This window comes from Sus scrofa, chromosome 16 (assembly GCF_054392235.1).
Source record: "Sus scrofa isolate SSC_HxYL_T2T_F1_AM1 chromosome 16, Sscrofa_HxYL_maternal_Yorkshire_Landrace_v2.0, whole genome shotgun sequence".
Taxonomy (NCBI): domain Eukaryota; kingdom Metazoa; phylum Chordata; class Mammalia; order Artiodactyla; family Suidae; genus Sus; species Sus scrofa.
In genome coordinates, this window is record NC_139398.1 from 83,682,758 (window position 1) to 83,697,023 (window position 14,266).

At 51.2% G+C, this 14,266-nt stretch overlaps 1 protein-coding gene across 4 annotated transcripts in view; it reads right to left on the reverse strand.

The window, feature by feature from the left end:
* Positions 1–2,103: 2,103 nt before the first annotated feature.
* Positions 2,104–14,266, reverse strand: part of SLC36A1 (solute carrier family 36 member 1) — a 49,021-nt gene continuing 36,858 nt past the window's right edge. For all 4 annotated transcript variants that reach the window (XM_021077073.2, XM_085001913.1, XM_003134140.6 and 1 more), the window contains one exon: positions 2,104–6,493. In XM_021077073.2, coding sequence (XP_020932732.2) covers positions 6,222–6,493 — 272 coding nt within the window. In that variant the 3' untranslated portion in view covers positions 2,104–6,221. The remainder of the gene's footprint in view (positions 6,494–14,266) is intronic.

Sequence of the window (14,266 nt, forward strand, 5' to 3'; positions counted from 1 at the left end):
AGTCTGCAATAAAAAGAGGCAAACTCTTGGTACATGTCACACCACGGATGGGTATAAAACGTATTATGCGAAGTCAAAGATGCCAGACAGAAAGGACTATACTTAATTTTCCATTTATGTGCTATTTTAGAAAAGAGAAAACCAGAGACAGAAAAATCAGATCAGTTGTTTCCAAGGGACTAGAGGCACAGGGATGGGGTTGACTGCGGGGGGCACAAGGGAGCTTTGGGGGTAAAAGAAACATCCACGTCTTGATTGAAATCGTTGTCACATGACTGTATGCATTTGCCCAAATGGAACAAATTGTGCACTTAAAGAGGTGACTTTTATTCTATGTAAATTATACTCCATTTTTTCCCCCCAGAAGGCTAGGGCGGACCACCGGCCAAGGGTCTAGAAAAAGGGCACCAGGTGAAGATACGCAGTTTCTTGGCACATGTCTGCAGTAGGCTGGGTCTGAGGACTCCAGTCTACTTAGACAAAACCCTAGATTCAGGGTTCAGACCCAGTCCACTGTCACTCAACTTAGGCCTGTGCAAGTGCAGTGGGCTTACCGTGGTTCCAGGGAAGGAGGGATTGATGGCCATGATATGCGGACATGAGCAGGAATAAAAACAAGAAGAGGTGAACTAAGAAGGGGTGAATGCTCTGCTCAAAGCATGTGAGCAAGACTCTAACGAATGAACGCACAACCGAGAAAAAAAACAAAACAAAACAAAAAAAACACCAAGAAGACCTGCTTCTCTGCACTATTCTTCAAATCAGCTAATATTTCACAAAATGTTTCATAAGCCCTTCATGCCAGGCACTTTATAACATTCTCTCCAACCCTTTCAATAGTCCCTAAGGGTGGCCCTCCCTCCTGAGGCTGTAACAAAGAGCTCGGCCAAGTGCTTAGGTTCTGCCACCAAGGGCTTGCGTGTGTATCCCAGCTCTGCCCCTTGCTGGCTGGGGTCCTGGAAGGGTCCCCGACCCCTCTGACACCCCCGCCCCCCGCCCCAGTTCCAGGAATAACACTGGTGAGCGAAAACAGTCATAATACTGTCCCCCCTTCCTGCTCTCAGTAAAGTAACGCTTCGACGGTGCTCAGGTTCAACTGCACTTCAACTGTGCTTGAGGGCTCTGCTCTTGGACGAGTCTAATCTAGTAGCCAACAGGATGAGTCTTCCCATCACCAGATGGCTGTAAATGCGACGGAAAGGGAAGGAGAGTCATCTCTCCCACAGTCCTGAAATCAATCTCTTGCTCAGTCACGGTTCCTCAGCGACACGGGCCTGTGGGATGGAGCGATCCCTGCACGCATGTGAACAGGGACTTGGAGGAGGGAGAGGAGGGCCTCAGGGACCAGCAAGTCCAACATCCACAGGGCTGCTCGGCGGCTGGAAACTCTCGGGCAGGAGCTGGGGCTGCGGTCTTGAGGCGGAATTTCTTCTTCCTTCAGGTTTTCCCTGCAGGCCCTTCAGCTAATGGGCCCTTACCCAGATTTGGGGGATAACCCCTTTTAGTTAGTCAGTTAGTTTTGTATTTTTTTTTTTTTTTTTTGCCACACCCATGGCATACCAAGTTCCCAGGACAGACATGGAACCTGAGCCGCAGCAGTGACGATGCTGGTTCCTTAACCTCTAGGCCACCCGGGAACTCCAGCCCCCTTCATTTAAAGTCAACTGACTGTGGACATTAACCGCATCTCCAAAACGCCTTCACAGCAACACCTAGGGTCGTGTTTGACCGAATAACTGAGTTATTCAATACAACTGCCCAGACATGCTGACATTTAGAACCAACCATCACGCCTATGCTGGGCAGTCACGTGATATGCACAGAAAGGGCTGAGACTTCCTACTGAAGTTTTCGAGAGAACCAGGAGCAGACTTAGGAAGGGGAGGGGCAGGGTTGTCTAACAGAAAAAAACCACCTCTCGGGGACTCTTAATCCACAGATGGTTCTACTGTTCACACTATTCCCTCAGAGGAGCTCTGTGGCAGAAACCAGAAACATTCTGACCTAAGATCTAGTAAACGGATCTGAGTGACCAAAATAAATAAGTAAACAAATAAATAAATAAATAAATAAATGGGAAAACAAAGACGCAGACTGAACCTCTCAAAAATAAAAAAAATTCATTTATTAAGGAAAAATTTTAACACATGATTCATGTGCAGAACCCCAAACGAGAGCTTCTAAGAGCTCCTGCCTGAGCCACATCTCTACATGCACCATGCAGGAAACACACATCCACGTAGGCACATAACATACATGGGACTGTCTGGTTAGCAAGACCTATCAGACAGCAATTTTTCATATTCTTCCTATTCACACATCCATGGATATGTTTTATAATAAGGTCACATAATTTTATCACTGAGTACAACAAAATCACTTCTGCAGCACCACCTTGATTCAAACAAAACACAGTTTATAACTGGCACCCTCCACCCTCGCTTCCCACCATGACTGATAACTTCCATCAGCACCATTTATGTCCCCTGGCCAGGGAAGGACCCAGTGGGACAAAGGACAGGGAAGAAATGCCACAGGCTGATGCTGTGAGAACAAAGAGCCTTGCAACCAGTGCAACTGTCTCAAAGTATTAACTTTGATTCCAAAGACAAACCACATTCTCTCCGTTCCCCTTAATGGTCTTGGAGATGCTATAAGGTACTTGGAAACCTGTAACTCTCAGGCAGACTTGGAGCCGACTCCTGAATCTCCAAGTCGTGCCATCTGCGCTGTGTGTCCCCACTGTGAAGAAGCAGCTTTGCATTCTGACCAGAGCAGGCACTGGGGCTGGTCTTAACATCCACGCAGCCACGACGTCAAACAAACGGGCCCAGACCCCCTGCGGTAAGCAGTGAAGAGCGGGAGCTGTAAGCAGACATAAAGTGAGATTCTGCACGTTCAAGAAACATGAGGTGGACGTGTAGTGTTACACGGAGATGACACTCTACAATTTAGGAAGGGAGAGGTTGGAGATAAAAAGCAAGACAGGAGAACAGGACGGGGAACAGGCGGCCCCAATGGGCCTGTTTGGGATCACCACTTGAAGACAACTGGTAAAACTGCCCACTTTACCTTTTGTGGGGGTAGAGAGTGAGCAGTGAGCAAAAGCCAATGAATTTGGCTGGAGAAGCGAGTGAGAAAAGAGGGAGCGGGGAAGCTGCAGGTTCTAGGCTAAGACATGCCACCAAGTCACACATATCTGGCCAGGGGCCGTGCAGATGAACGGCTCCCAGCAGCCGGACAGCAGCACAACATAAATACAAATAATGCCACTTGTGGAAGGTCCAACTTCTGGGCAGGGGCCAGGTCATGCTGTTTCCAGCAAGAACCCACATATACAGAGAGGTATATTGCCTACAGGGAATTGGAAGCCTGCTCCCAACAGTGGTTTCTGCAGGAGAGAACAAGGGGATCTGAGAAGCTACCTCTGGGCTGATAGAATGTGGGACTCCCCTGGGGAGACTTGAGGACATAGCTTGTGAGCACTGGGCCAGAGCTCATGGCTGGCCTTCAGTCCAGCCTTTGATCTGTTGCTACCTGATCAGTCTCCTGCTTCATCAGGGACGGGAGCAGGGCCTGGGGAGAGGCTGGGAAGCTGGTTCCTAACGAGAAGTGGGGAGAGAGCAGGGAGGGCTTCCTGACTGAGGAGCCCATGGCAACAGAGGCCTAAGCTTCCCGGAGCTGGCCCCTCGCAGGGGCTGCTTCCAGAAGAGGAAGGGCTTCCTCCACGACAAGCTCCCAGCCAGCCCTCTATTCAACACCTAATCGCTGTGCAACTGCACAAGGCAGGAAGGGATCTGCCTGGCCTGGATCTCCTGAATCAGCCATGCAACTGGGCTGTCAAAGCAGCGAGAGACAGGAAAGTGACTGAACAGGACCAAGGCCGGCCTAACGAGCTTCCCAAAGCCCCAAAGTGAAAGCAGTGTCTCCTACACACCCCGTTCTCTGGGCAGGGACCCTGAAGCAGCAGACGTGAGGGCCAGAGAACCTCAGCATTGTGCGTCCGGCCCTCAGATGAAGCATCACAGTTCCATTCACACGACTTGCCTGGACAGGACTGCCTCTGGTAGCACTCTAAGAGCACAAGAGCCTCCCCCGAAGAAGCTGTGGGCAGGACACACAGCTGACCCCTTTCCTGCACTGGCCACTAGCCTGCACCTTGTCACTGAAAACAACTCTCAGGACTGCTCGGAAAAGACGGCTGGGGCCCAGGCTTGCAAACAGGAGCTGACAGTTCTTGAAGTTATACTTTGGAAACTTCTATGCCTGAGGCTTCAGACAGTAGGGCTGCTGCCACCTCCAGCTAGAACCTAGGTCATGTTAGCACCGGCAAGCGACCACCAAACTGCAGAGATGGTGGGTGAAACAGGTCATTTTCCTAGGGGAGAGCAAGTCACCACTGATCGCATCCTTAGGTCGGTCCAGAGTCACTGTAATGAGGTGGCTCTGGAACAGAAGAGAAAGAAAAAAGCTGGGACTGCAGGGGTGGGTCACAGCCCCGAGGAGCTTTGGTGAAACACAAAAACAAAAGACCCTGATAAAGCTGTGCTGCTCTCCCCACTGTCAGGTTAGCAGGAGTCTGGTGGCACGGATGGAGGACAGTAGGACCCTGTTACACACCCAAATGACACGCGTGCACACACACACACACACGCACACACACTCCAGAGATGGAGAATCGGTGAGCACCCTTCTGCCATACTTCTCCCACCAAGAGGGAAGTGGAGGCCGCCCAAAGCAAGGCCGTGGGCCTTCCCCACCTGCTCTGCAGTTTGTTCCCAAACCCAAAGGCTGACCTTGAGCTGAGTCAGCCCTGAGGCTGTCTCTTTTCTGATACCCAGGAAGGCATGGGGGTGGGGGTGGGGGAGCCTGGGGGGCAGAGACAAGGGCACGAGATTAGTGTTTAGAACACAGGACACCCAACCAAGTGGTTCCTTAAGAAGTCCAGGTCCTGGAGGCAGCTTGGGGCAGGGCACCGTTTCTGCCCCACCCTCCGGCATCCGTAAACAACCAGGCACGGCTCTAGTGTTGGACCAGCTGATGCAAACCCTAGGAACTGAATTGCACGTTCTCTGTGTACACTGGCCTCATCTCCTCATTCACCACAAGAGGCTGGCTGTCTTCCTGGCACGAGGGCAAAGGGACGCTGCCATGCCGCTTGTCTGTCAGGGGCTGAGGCTGGGAAAGAGGCCTGAACGCACGCAGAGGCCACTTCATCAACCTTCTGTGGAGAGAGAAACGCCTCGCAAATGGGCCTGCGGTCCCTCAGCCTCGTGCACCGGCAAACACGGCCTGAGTCCCCCACGTCCTCTCGGGAGGACACCCGGCTGATCAACGGGAGGCAAGGTCCGTGGCTCCTGGCCGAGGTCCGCGCTTGATGATCCCATGAAACCTCTGGGGGCCTCAGCCGAGGGTGCTGAGGGCCCTGGGAGACGTCTCTCCTGGAATAAGTTTCTTCTCAGCAGGAGAAGCCGGGGAAGGGTTTACTGAGGAAGGAACGATTCACTATCACCCCAGAGCTGGAGAGAGCGTCTAAAAACAAAGGCTACTTTTAAATAAAATATAAATATTTTCAATTCTGGCAGCACTTGATGTCTTGCAGGAGCGAAAGCAGCTAAGAAAACAGCACTGTGACCCACACGAGGAATTTGGAGGAGAGAAGGGTCACGGCGAGCCAGAGAAGGAAGGCGAAAAACTCCCGCTTTGGGGGCTGGTTTTCAACGACTGAGTGGCCTCCAGTACTAGGTGGGACTTGCCTACTGTCTGGGGGCGAGAGAAGAGAGAGAGGCCCAGCTTTCCAAAGAGGGGCATTTCCAATTATTTCCTCGAGGCCTGGCCCAGGAAAGGAGAAAACGTGGGGAGGGGGATGCTAACATTTTTAAGTAAAGTGAGCTGTGCACCAGCAATAATTTGGGTGAGATGGGTCAGAAGGAGAGGCAGGTGGGAAGAGGGCAGGCACGATCCGGAAAGAGAGCTGAAAGTGTCGGGTAAAACTAAGTACGAATGACAGCGACGACGCTGCCGCTAGTGGCACCTCCCTCTCCCCTGCCCTCCACGCCAGTTGGCCCAGGGTACCCGAGTGCCAGGTAGAAGGGTTCCAGGACAGCGATATCGCCTTTCCCCAGAGCCTGGACCCGCCTCCGGGGCCAGTGAGGCTCCGGGGCCAAGTGCTGAGGAGCAAACGGGGCAGAAGGGCCGGGGCAGGAACGGCACCCAGCCTGCTAAACAAAGGCACTGGTGGAGTTGATGAAAATGGGAGCACTGCTGGGCTGGATCAGCTCATAGAGGGTCACACCCGTGCCCACCACAAAGCCCAAGAAGCCCAGCATGCTGATCAGGGCGTCCTTGATGATGGCGAGGGGGCTCAGGCCCTCCGAGTAGTAGGTGGCGATCTCCAGGAGGGGCGGGATGATGAGGGCCAGGGCGCTGCTGCTCACGGAGCCCACCAGGGAGAGGACCAGGTCCAGGCGGGGGACGAGGATGGCCACGACGCCTGTGGGAGAGAGGACACGCCTGTTGGTGACTGCCCAGAGCCGGGAGGGACCTCCCCACCGTCCAGCAAACTACAAGTGTCCTCCTTATAGAATGGAGAGCTCCAGGGAAACTTAGCCATTATCCAGTCCAATCTCTCATTCCACAGATGAGAGTGCCGGTGCCCCGAGGGGTGGCACCATCTGGGTCTCCCTGCACGTTGGCCGAACTGGGTCTGGAACCCAGATTCTCCCAGCTTCTCCTGCCACAGTCCTTGACTTCCATCTTTCTGAGGAAAAGGAACCCAATTACATTCCGGAGCAACCTGGTGCCACCAAAGGAGCCTGAGTGTGGAGCAGAAAAGGAAGTGGGCCTTTTCTGAGCAACTGTTCATCTTCTTGCCGCCGAGGGTTCCTCCAACACAAACCTCTCCACCTGACTGACAAGAAAGGAAGTAGGGGAAAACCCTCCTTCTGGAAGGATCTTGTACTTGCCCCATCACACAGAGCGTTTTCACAGAGGGGCAGGCGAAGCAGGTCTCCACGCAGGCCAACCTCAGGAGCAAGGTCCCCGAGAGGACTGCGTCCCCTGGGCCAGGACAAGCCGTGGCTCCCATGCGTGAAACTTAGCCCAGAGTCCGTGACAAAGGTCGAACCGGTGATGGAGACGAATGGGGGCTGCATGAGGAAATGCCAGTGGTTTCCACACCATACCAACGCCCGCACCACCGTCCGGCTGGTTGGCAGTGCTGTTTCAGACTGGGGGAGGAGGCTCACTGACCCCAACCGCACCCCACTAATTCAGCTCTCCACTGGGGGCAGAGGTCAGCGGTTCGCAGGTTTACGGAGGATCACGGGCTCTGAAATCAGGCACCCGTGTGTGAACCCCTGGCTCTGGCCTGAGCGACAGGTGGCTCCTTTCTATTCCCCAGTTTTCTTGTTGGCAAAATGGGGACACAAGAAGCTCCCAGTCACACAGACATCGCGGTGATCAGAGGAGGTCACACTGGCACTTAACCAAAGACCTGGTGTACAAGAGGCACCTCGTACAGTTCATATCATCATTACTGGTGTGTATTTTGCGGCTCATGGCATGTGCATCATTAAGTCGATAGTAATCAAATGTGTTTTGGTGGATGGTCTTGCCCCCTGCCAGGCTCCCGCTGGAGGCCCTGAGCATTGAGACAGCGACCAGGGCAGGTCTATTACCTCACTGATCCCTACGAGAGACTCATGCTGGACAGGGGGCTTTCGGCTCTAATTCATTTCATAAAGCAGAAGTGAAGTCAAATGGCTCTGAGGAAGGCGTCTCGCTGGTGAGAGGCCAGAGTCTTAGTCCAGAGCAATCTGACCCTCCAGATGGATTATCTGAATCGATCACTGCTTCTTTGGCTGAGCACCAGACGAAAGAAAGAAGTGGGCTGCATTCAGAGGCCAGGTATTATGAGAAAGAGTTACTTTTAAACTGGAAGGCCACTCCCTGCAGGAAAGGGAGAGGCCTGCTGGGAATGGAGATTTAGCAGGGGAGGGGCAGAGTGACACAAACTCTGCAGCTGTGCCGCCTGGTAACAGCCACTAGCTATTTAAATCTAAATGCGTGCAGTTCCCCATTCACACTGGCCACACTGCCACGTGCCTAGTAGCGGCTGTCCCGGACAGCACAGACGTGGCGCACTCCCCACACGGCAGACCCTCCAGTGTCTAGCTGAGAGCCCTGGGAAGCAGCCACACACTCACTGAGCTGAAGCTGCCTCCCTAGCTCCACCACACCGTCGTGGTCCCCGCCGAAAGCGGCCTGGAGAGGTTAAATGACAGAAAGTGACAGAGCTGGACGGACGTCCAGGACCTCCAGCCCCCAAGTACAGTCGCATCACAGACCTGATGAGCAAGAAATGGTAAGTGCAGAAGGAGGGAGAAGAGGGGATCTGGCTGGTGGGCAGGAAGAGCCTGTCTTTGAAGAGTCAGATACAAGGTTAGCTTTCTCAGGGGTGCACCACGATCGTTTGGCAGAGAATCGGTATAAAGTCACCTCTGACCTCTCTCTGCTTTGTAAAGGACATCAGACAAGGGTTTTGAAGGCTGGTGAAAAAAGGGGGGGGTAGAGGGAAAATGAGTCAGATCTGCCTGTGCTGATGGCCTCGGGGCAATACCTTCCTTCCTTCTAGGATTCAACCATCAAGGCAATTGTCCACTAACAGCCTCACTGTTCTAAAGCCCTCAGAAAGTCAACAACAAGTGTATGCTTTTAACCTGCCCTGCATGTTTAAAACAGTCTGTTTTAGCCCATAGCTATTTCTAGGGATGGTGATAACCCTCGAACCTTCGGGGTTGAGTCTGGAGGAAAGGTGGAGGTGAAGTATTTGCAGGGTGATGACAGAATGGTGTTCTCATCATAGATACCCTAACACTCCACCAGCGTGGATCCGCTGTGTGACCCGGAATAAGACACTTGCCCTCTCTGGGGTTTACGTCTCCAACTGCCTGATGTTTAATCACACAGGGGTGACCCTCGATGTTCCAATGTGGGTGAGTTCTAGGGTGGAAACAGCTGAGGCAGCAATCAGACCTGAGCCTGGGAGAGGTCGGTCCAAGAGCGTAGTTAATGGTACAGGCTCTGGAGACATAACCTAGGCTCCAATCCCAGCTCCATCGCTGACTAAACTTGACCTAGGGGTGGTCAAATGAGATCATTCGCATTAAAGAACATAACGTAGTACACACATAATAAATGCTTTGTAAATGTTAGCTAAGAGATCAACACTCCCTGCTCAGCAGCAGGCTGTGACCCGGGGGGACACTGGCTCCCAGTCTGAGCCTCGGGTCCCATAAAGTAAGGTTGCATTTGCATTAGTGTTGGTCACCCAAGTCACACTCAACTTTGAAATTTTAAGGAAACGGCACGATGCAGATGGAGTCACTCAGGAACGTGTTCTGGGACACGTCCCTCTACTCACTGTCACCTGGGAAGCACCATGTGCTGCTCCAGAGTGACACAGCCGAGGGAAGGGGTTCCATGTTTAGAACACACGGCTGGGCCGCAAACAGACGTTCTCACCTGCCTGCTTTTGTACCATTAAAGGGAGCTGAGTTACTCCTCCTGGTCCCCAGGAGGCTCCAGCCCACGCAAGGGAACGGAGGCCTTTGTCAAAGACAACGAGCCCCTCCCAGCTCTGAGAGTCCGTCCCGGCCTCTCCCACATTAGCCTGGGGAGAGATGGCACTTCAGGATGGGAGTTAAGTGAACTCACATGTGCTCCACTCTGATAAGAATTTAGTGAAGACAGAAACAGAAGCTTGTGAGATTGGAATCTTTTCTCAGATTGGATGGAGATATTCAATTTCATCAGGACATTTAAAAGACTATCTAAAAACTTGTTCTTATTTTTTACTACAACAGATATATATATAATAAGTACGTTTAACACAATGTCCTTAGTAGAGATATTTATTTTATTTTACTTTATTTTATTTTATTTTATTTTATTTTTTTGCTTTTTAGGGCCACACCTGCAGCATACGGAGGTTGGCTAGGGGTCGAACTGGAGCTGCAGCTGCTGGCCACAGCCACAGCCACAGCAATGCAGGATTCAAGCCACATCTACAACCTATGCTGCAGCTTCTGGCAACGCTGGATCCTTAACCCACTGAGTGGGGCCAGGGATTGAACCAGCATCCTCAGGGATACTAGTCGGGTTCGTAACCACTGAGCCACAAGGGGAACTCCCGTAGGGATATTTTTTAAAGGGCAAAACTTTTAAAGTCAGGACCACAGGGCTGCAAAGAGAGGGCCCTCTTCCTGTCCTAGCTGGGCTGGATACATAAACGAGTCCTAAACACAGCCTGATGCTGGAGAAGGCAGGAAGAGTGAGCCCCCACTAATACACTGCAAGAAGAGCAAGAGAAAGGGACCCAAACCACAGGCTCGACAGCTAAGGTATCTGTTGGCCACAAATTAGTTTTCACTAATTCCAGAGGTGGGAACCAGGTACTCAGGAAAGAGATGGGAGCAACGCAAACCTCTTCCAGCACTAAATGTCTTTACTGTGTGAGTTAAAGAAAGGCTCTGGAAAGAGACACCCAAGAAGGCAGAGATCTCAGGAAGCAGCCAACTGGAAATAGCCCCTTCCACTCCCCCACAAAAAGACACCCCCTCCCCCGAGAGAAGGAGACAGCATACTCCCAGCTGGCAGTTCCACAGCCCTCGGCAGCAGCCTGGCCGTGGCCTGTCCAGAAAGGGGGCACTGAGGACAACTAGCCCACGTGACTAGTCAAGAGGGCTCCAGAGGATTACAAAACATCTTCCCTTTGGGTGAAGAGGCCCTGAAAATATGACCGTTTAACTGCTGAAGCAGCAGTGAGGCCAACGGCCGTGTTCAGAGAAGGAACTGTTTGGGAGTCTGGAGCCTGTGGTTCAGACCAGCAACAGGAAGAGCTGACTTTGGCACAAGAGGAGAGAAAGCACTGAAGAAACAAACACCTGATGGCAGAAATCCCTCGGATACGTACAGCTCCTGTGCCCAGAAGTGTTTACTGCTTATTGTTCATTTTGCTGGATGCTGGTGAGGCCCACCCGTGTGACTCTGAGGTGGCTAGAGGTCTGCCTTGAAAATTGATGACCCTTTGGGACGGACATGTAATTTCATTTCATGGGAGGCAACCTACCTGACCAACACTCAAGAAGCAGTTTAGGAAGTGTGAGCCACCAATAAAGCGGGTATCATGCGCTCATTAAAAGGTTTCTGAAGGCTCTGCACCCTCATGACGTAATTTTAAACAAAACGCCAAAGTGTATATACGATGGCTGCAACTATGTGCCAAAAGCACCTGTGAGGATTAACAGATGATAAAATGCAAAGAAAAAAAATTTATTTTAGGTCGGTGGGACACTGGGAATGTCTTCTTGACGAACTCAAGACCTAGACATTCTTCAAATGTTTTTACGTTAACTTTCTCTTTTCTCGAGCAATATTTTGGCAGGAATTTAAAATCTGGCTCCAAACAGTTGTACAGACTTACAGAATGTGAGACAAGAAAGAAACCTTAGTGATCAGATAGCCTTAGTATCTTACACGGAGGCCTCACGAGGTTTCCTGGGGGTGGGGGTGCCCAGAGCACAGCTAATTAACACGGCTGCCCTCTCTTTCTGGAGCTGCAAGACTGAGATGCGTGAAAGGTCAAAAGGTGCTGAGAAGCCATTCTGTTTGGACCTAGAAGCATCCTTCTCTAAAGGCCTGGCTGCTTGGAATAGTTTACATTATAAACAGGCCTCTGAACTGAGATGGCTTAATCATTACTGAATCTTTGACATGTCTGTGACATTCCCACACCTAACTGAAATAAAACATCTCGTGTGGCACCTGCGAATTGGTACAAACCACTGAAGGACAGGTTAGTGCCTCAAGGAATCCAAAGAAACTCGTCTTCCTACACCTCCAGCTTCCCCCAGTGGAGCAGCCTCTCCTTCTACATAAGCTCTGGACATAAGGTGACCTGCTCAGTCTGCAGGTCCAAGCAGATGGGCTGGAAGTATATACTGGCCCACATGCAACCACAACAAAATGAGCACCACTCCCTGGAGTGTGTGTTTTCCCTTCCTTTCCTCTCCAACAGTCTAAGATTCAGCACTGAAAAGCAGACACAGCTTATCTTTGGAGGATGCAGAAGAGTAGTGAGAAAGCTGAAGTCCAAGTGGGAAAAAACAAACAAACAAACTGAGGCTGGACCGAATTTTCCTGCTTCTCTTGAGGATGGAGGGCAAGGAAGAGGAAGGGAAAGTCGGGGAAAAGGAAAATACCTGAACTAGCACAAACACAAGCTGCCATTGAAGTTTATGGAGATAATTGAAATCAATCAGTTATATCAAAGATCTAAAATCATAGGGAGTTCCCATTGTGGCACAGCAGAAACGAAGCTGACTAGGATCTGTGAGGATGTGGGTTCAATCCCTGGCCTCACTCAGTGGATTAAGGATCTGGCGTCTCCGTGAGATGGTGTAGGTCACAGACGCAGCTCGGATTTCCCCCCGTTGCTGTGGCTGGTGGTGTGGTGCAGGCTGGAAGCTATAGCTCCGACTTGACCCCTACCCTGGGAACTTCCACATGCCTTGGATGAAGCCCTAAAAATAAAAAAAAAAATAAAATAAAAAGAAAGAAAGAAAGAAGATCTAAAATCATATACCAACGAACCTTCTGTAAAAGGATCTGAAAGTACAGAGAAACAAAAACAAACTGAATTCCCATAAATGCAATTACGTTGGTGCTACAGTACAATGCGTGTCCTCAATCTCATCATTACTTCAAAGCCTCCAGGGAAAGCAAGAGGAGCTGAGGGCTCAGAGATGAAGGGGCTGAACTCTTTAATGGTATGACAATGCAAGGCAAAGTCAGGCGAGATCACAGGAGAAGGAAAAACAACCCGATGCGCTTGAAGATCAAAAGCAGCTCGTGTCCTCTGAGCGTCACGCTGCAGAAGGGAGGTGAGACCCACAGACAGAGCCAGGAAAAGCGAAGCGAAAACCAAGAGGAATCTAAGTAGAGCATTAGGTCTGTGAGTCAGAGACCGAGGCTCCTGCCAGGCGCGGTGGAAAGGAAGCTGGCAGGAAGCTAGACATATGCCACCGGAGGCTGAGCCAGCTTGAGGAGGAAATGGGGCAGTGAGAGGAGGCATGGCCAGCTCACCACCCAGCTCTTCTGGCAGGGACAGCACACTTTACCCAGGCAGACCTACTTTCTCTAGAGGAGCCGCTGAGAAACAAAGCCCATTGTTTGAGTTGTCCCTGTCCTGTCTTCCAATGCCCCCTTGGATTCAAGAATTGGGACCCTGAGAGGTGACATCACAAACGCTTTCCCACGTGGAAGCTGTCTCGTCAACACTCAGAGCTAATCCACCCACAGAGGAGACAGATTTGATCAGAGCACCCAGAGTTGCTGCATGAGGCAGAAGGAGAATCTAGAGTTCAAGCCTCCTATCTTAGCCCACAGCAAGGCAGTTTCCTGGAAAAGCAAGCTGTATCACATTCCTTCCTTTCGCTCACTTTGAGGCAGCAGTGGCCTGTCGGCACCCCTGGGCGCTGGATTATCTGCCGAGTGGGCTCTCTCGCTGGGGTGGTGTGGGAGAGAGCCAGAGGCGCTACCAAACAAAGGCTACCAAGCCAGATTCTTGGTGGCCATCAGCTCTCTGGGGCTGGCGATGCCAAGGTGACCACTTTCTGCCTGGCTCTTCACCAGGTCCACCCTGCCAGACATCCTCAGCAGGAGAGCTGCCCAAAGCTAAAACAGAAGGTGATGGGAAGGTCTCTGAATCCTCGGTTCCAGTGAGTTCTTTCCACACAGATCCAGGATGCTAAGCTTCCAACCACTATCCTAGAAGTAACATCAGGAAGACCAGTGCGGGTGGCTTGGGGACGTCCATTCTGGGACAGGTGCTAGTCTGCACCCGTTTTCTTGGGTAGAAGGAAAGGATAAACAGCCTCCTGCCTGCCCTTCTCTTGCTAACAGACAACCAATGAAGTCATTTCTGACATTCTGAACGCTAGACAACCTTCAAACCGTCCATCCCTAAAACACTCCATCTGTGTTGGTCCAATTAAAACATGCTACAGACCTACCTTTACGCCAAAGCTGGGGGTTTGGACTGGATAATTTAAGGAAAGTCCCAGGGAAGTCTCAAGTCCCAATATGATAAGCAAAGGAGTTTCTTTTCCCGAAAGAAAACATTAAAGAAAAAAAAAAAAAAAAAAAAGCTAAACAGCCAAAAGGAGAAATAATCTATGAGTCAAGCACTTTCATTTTGGAAAGA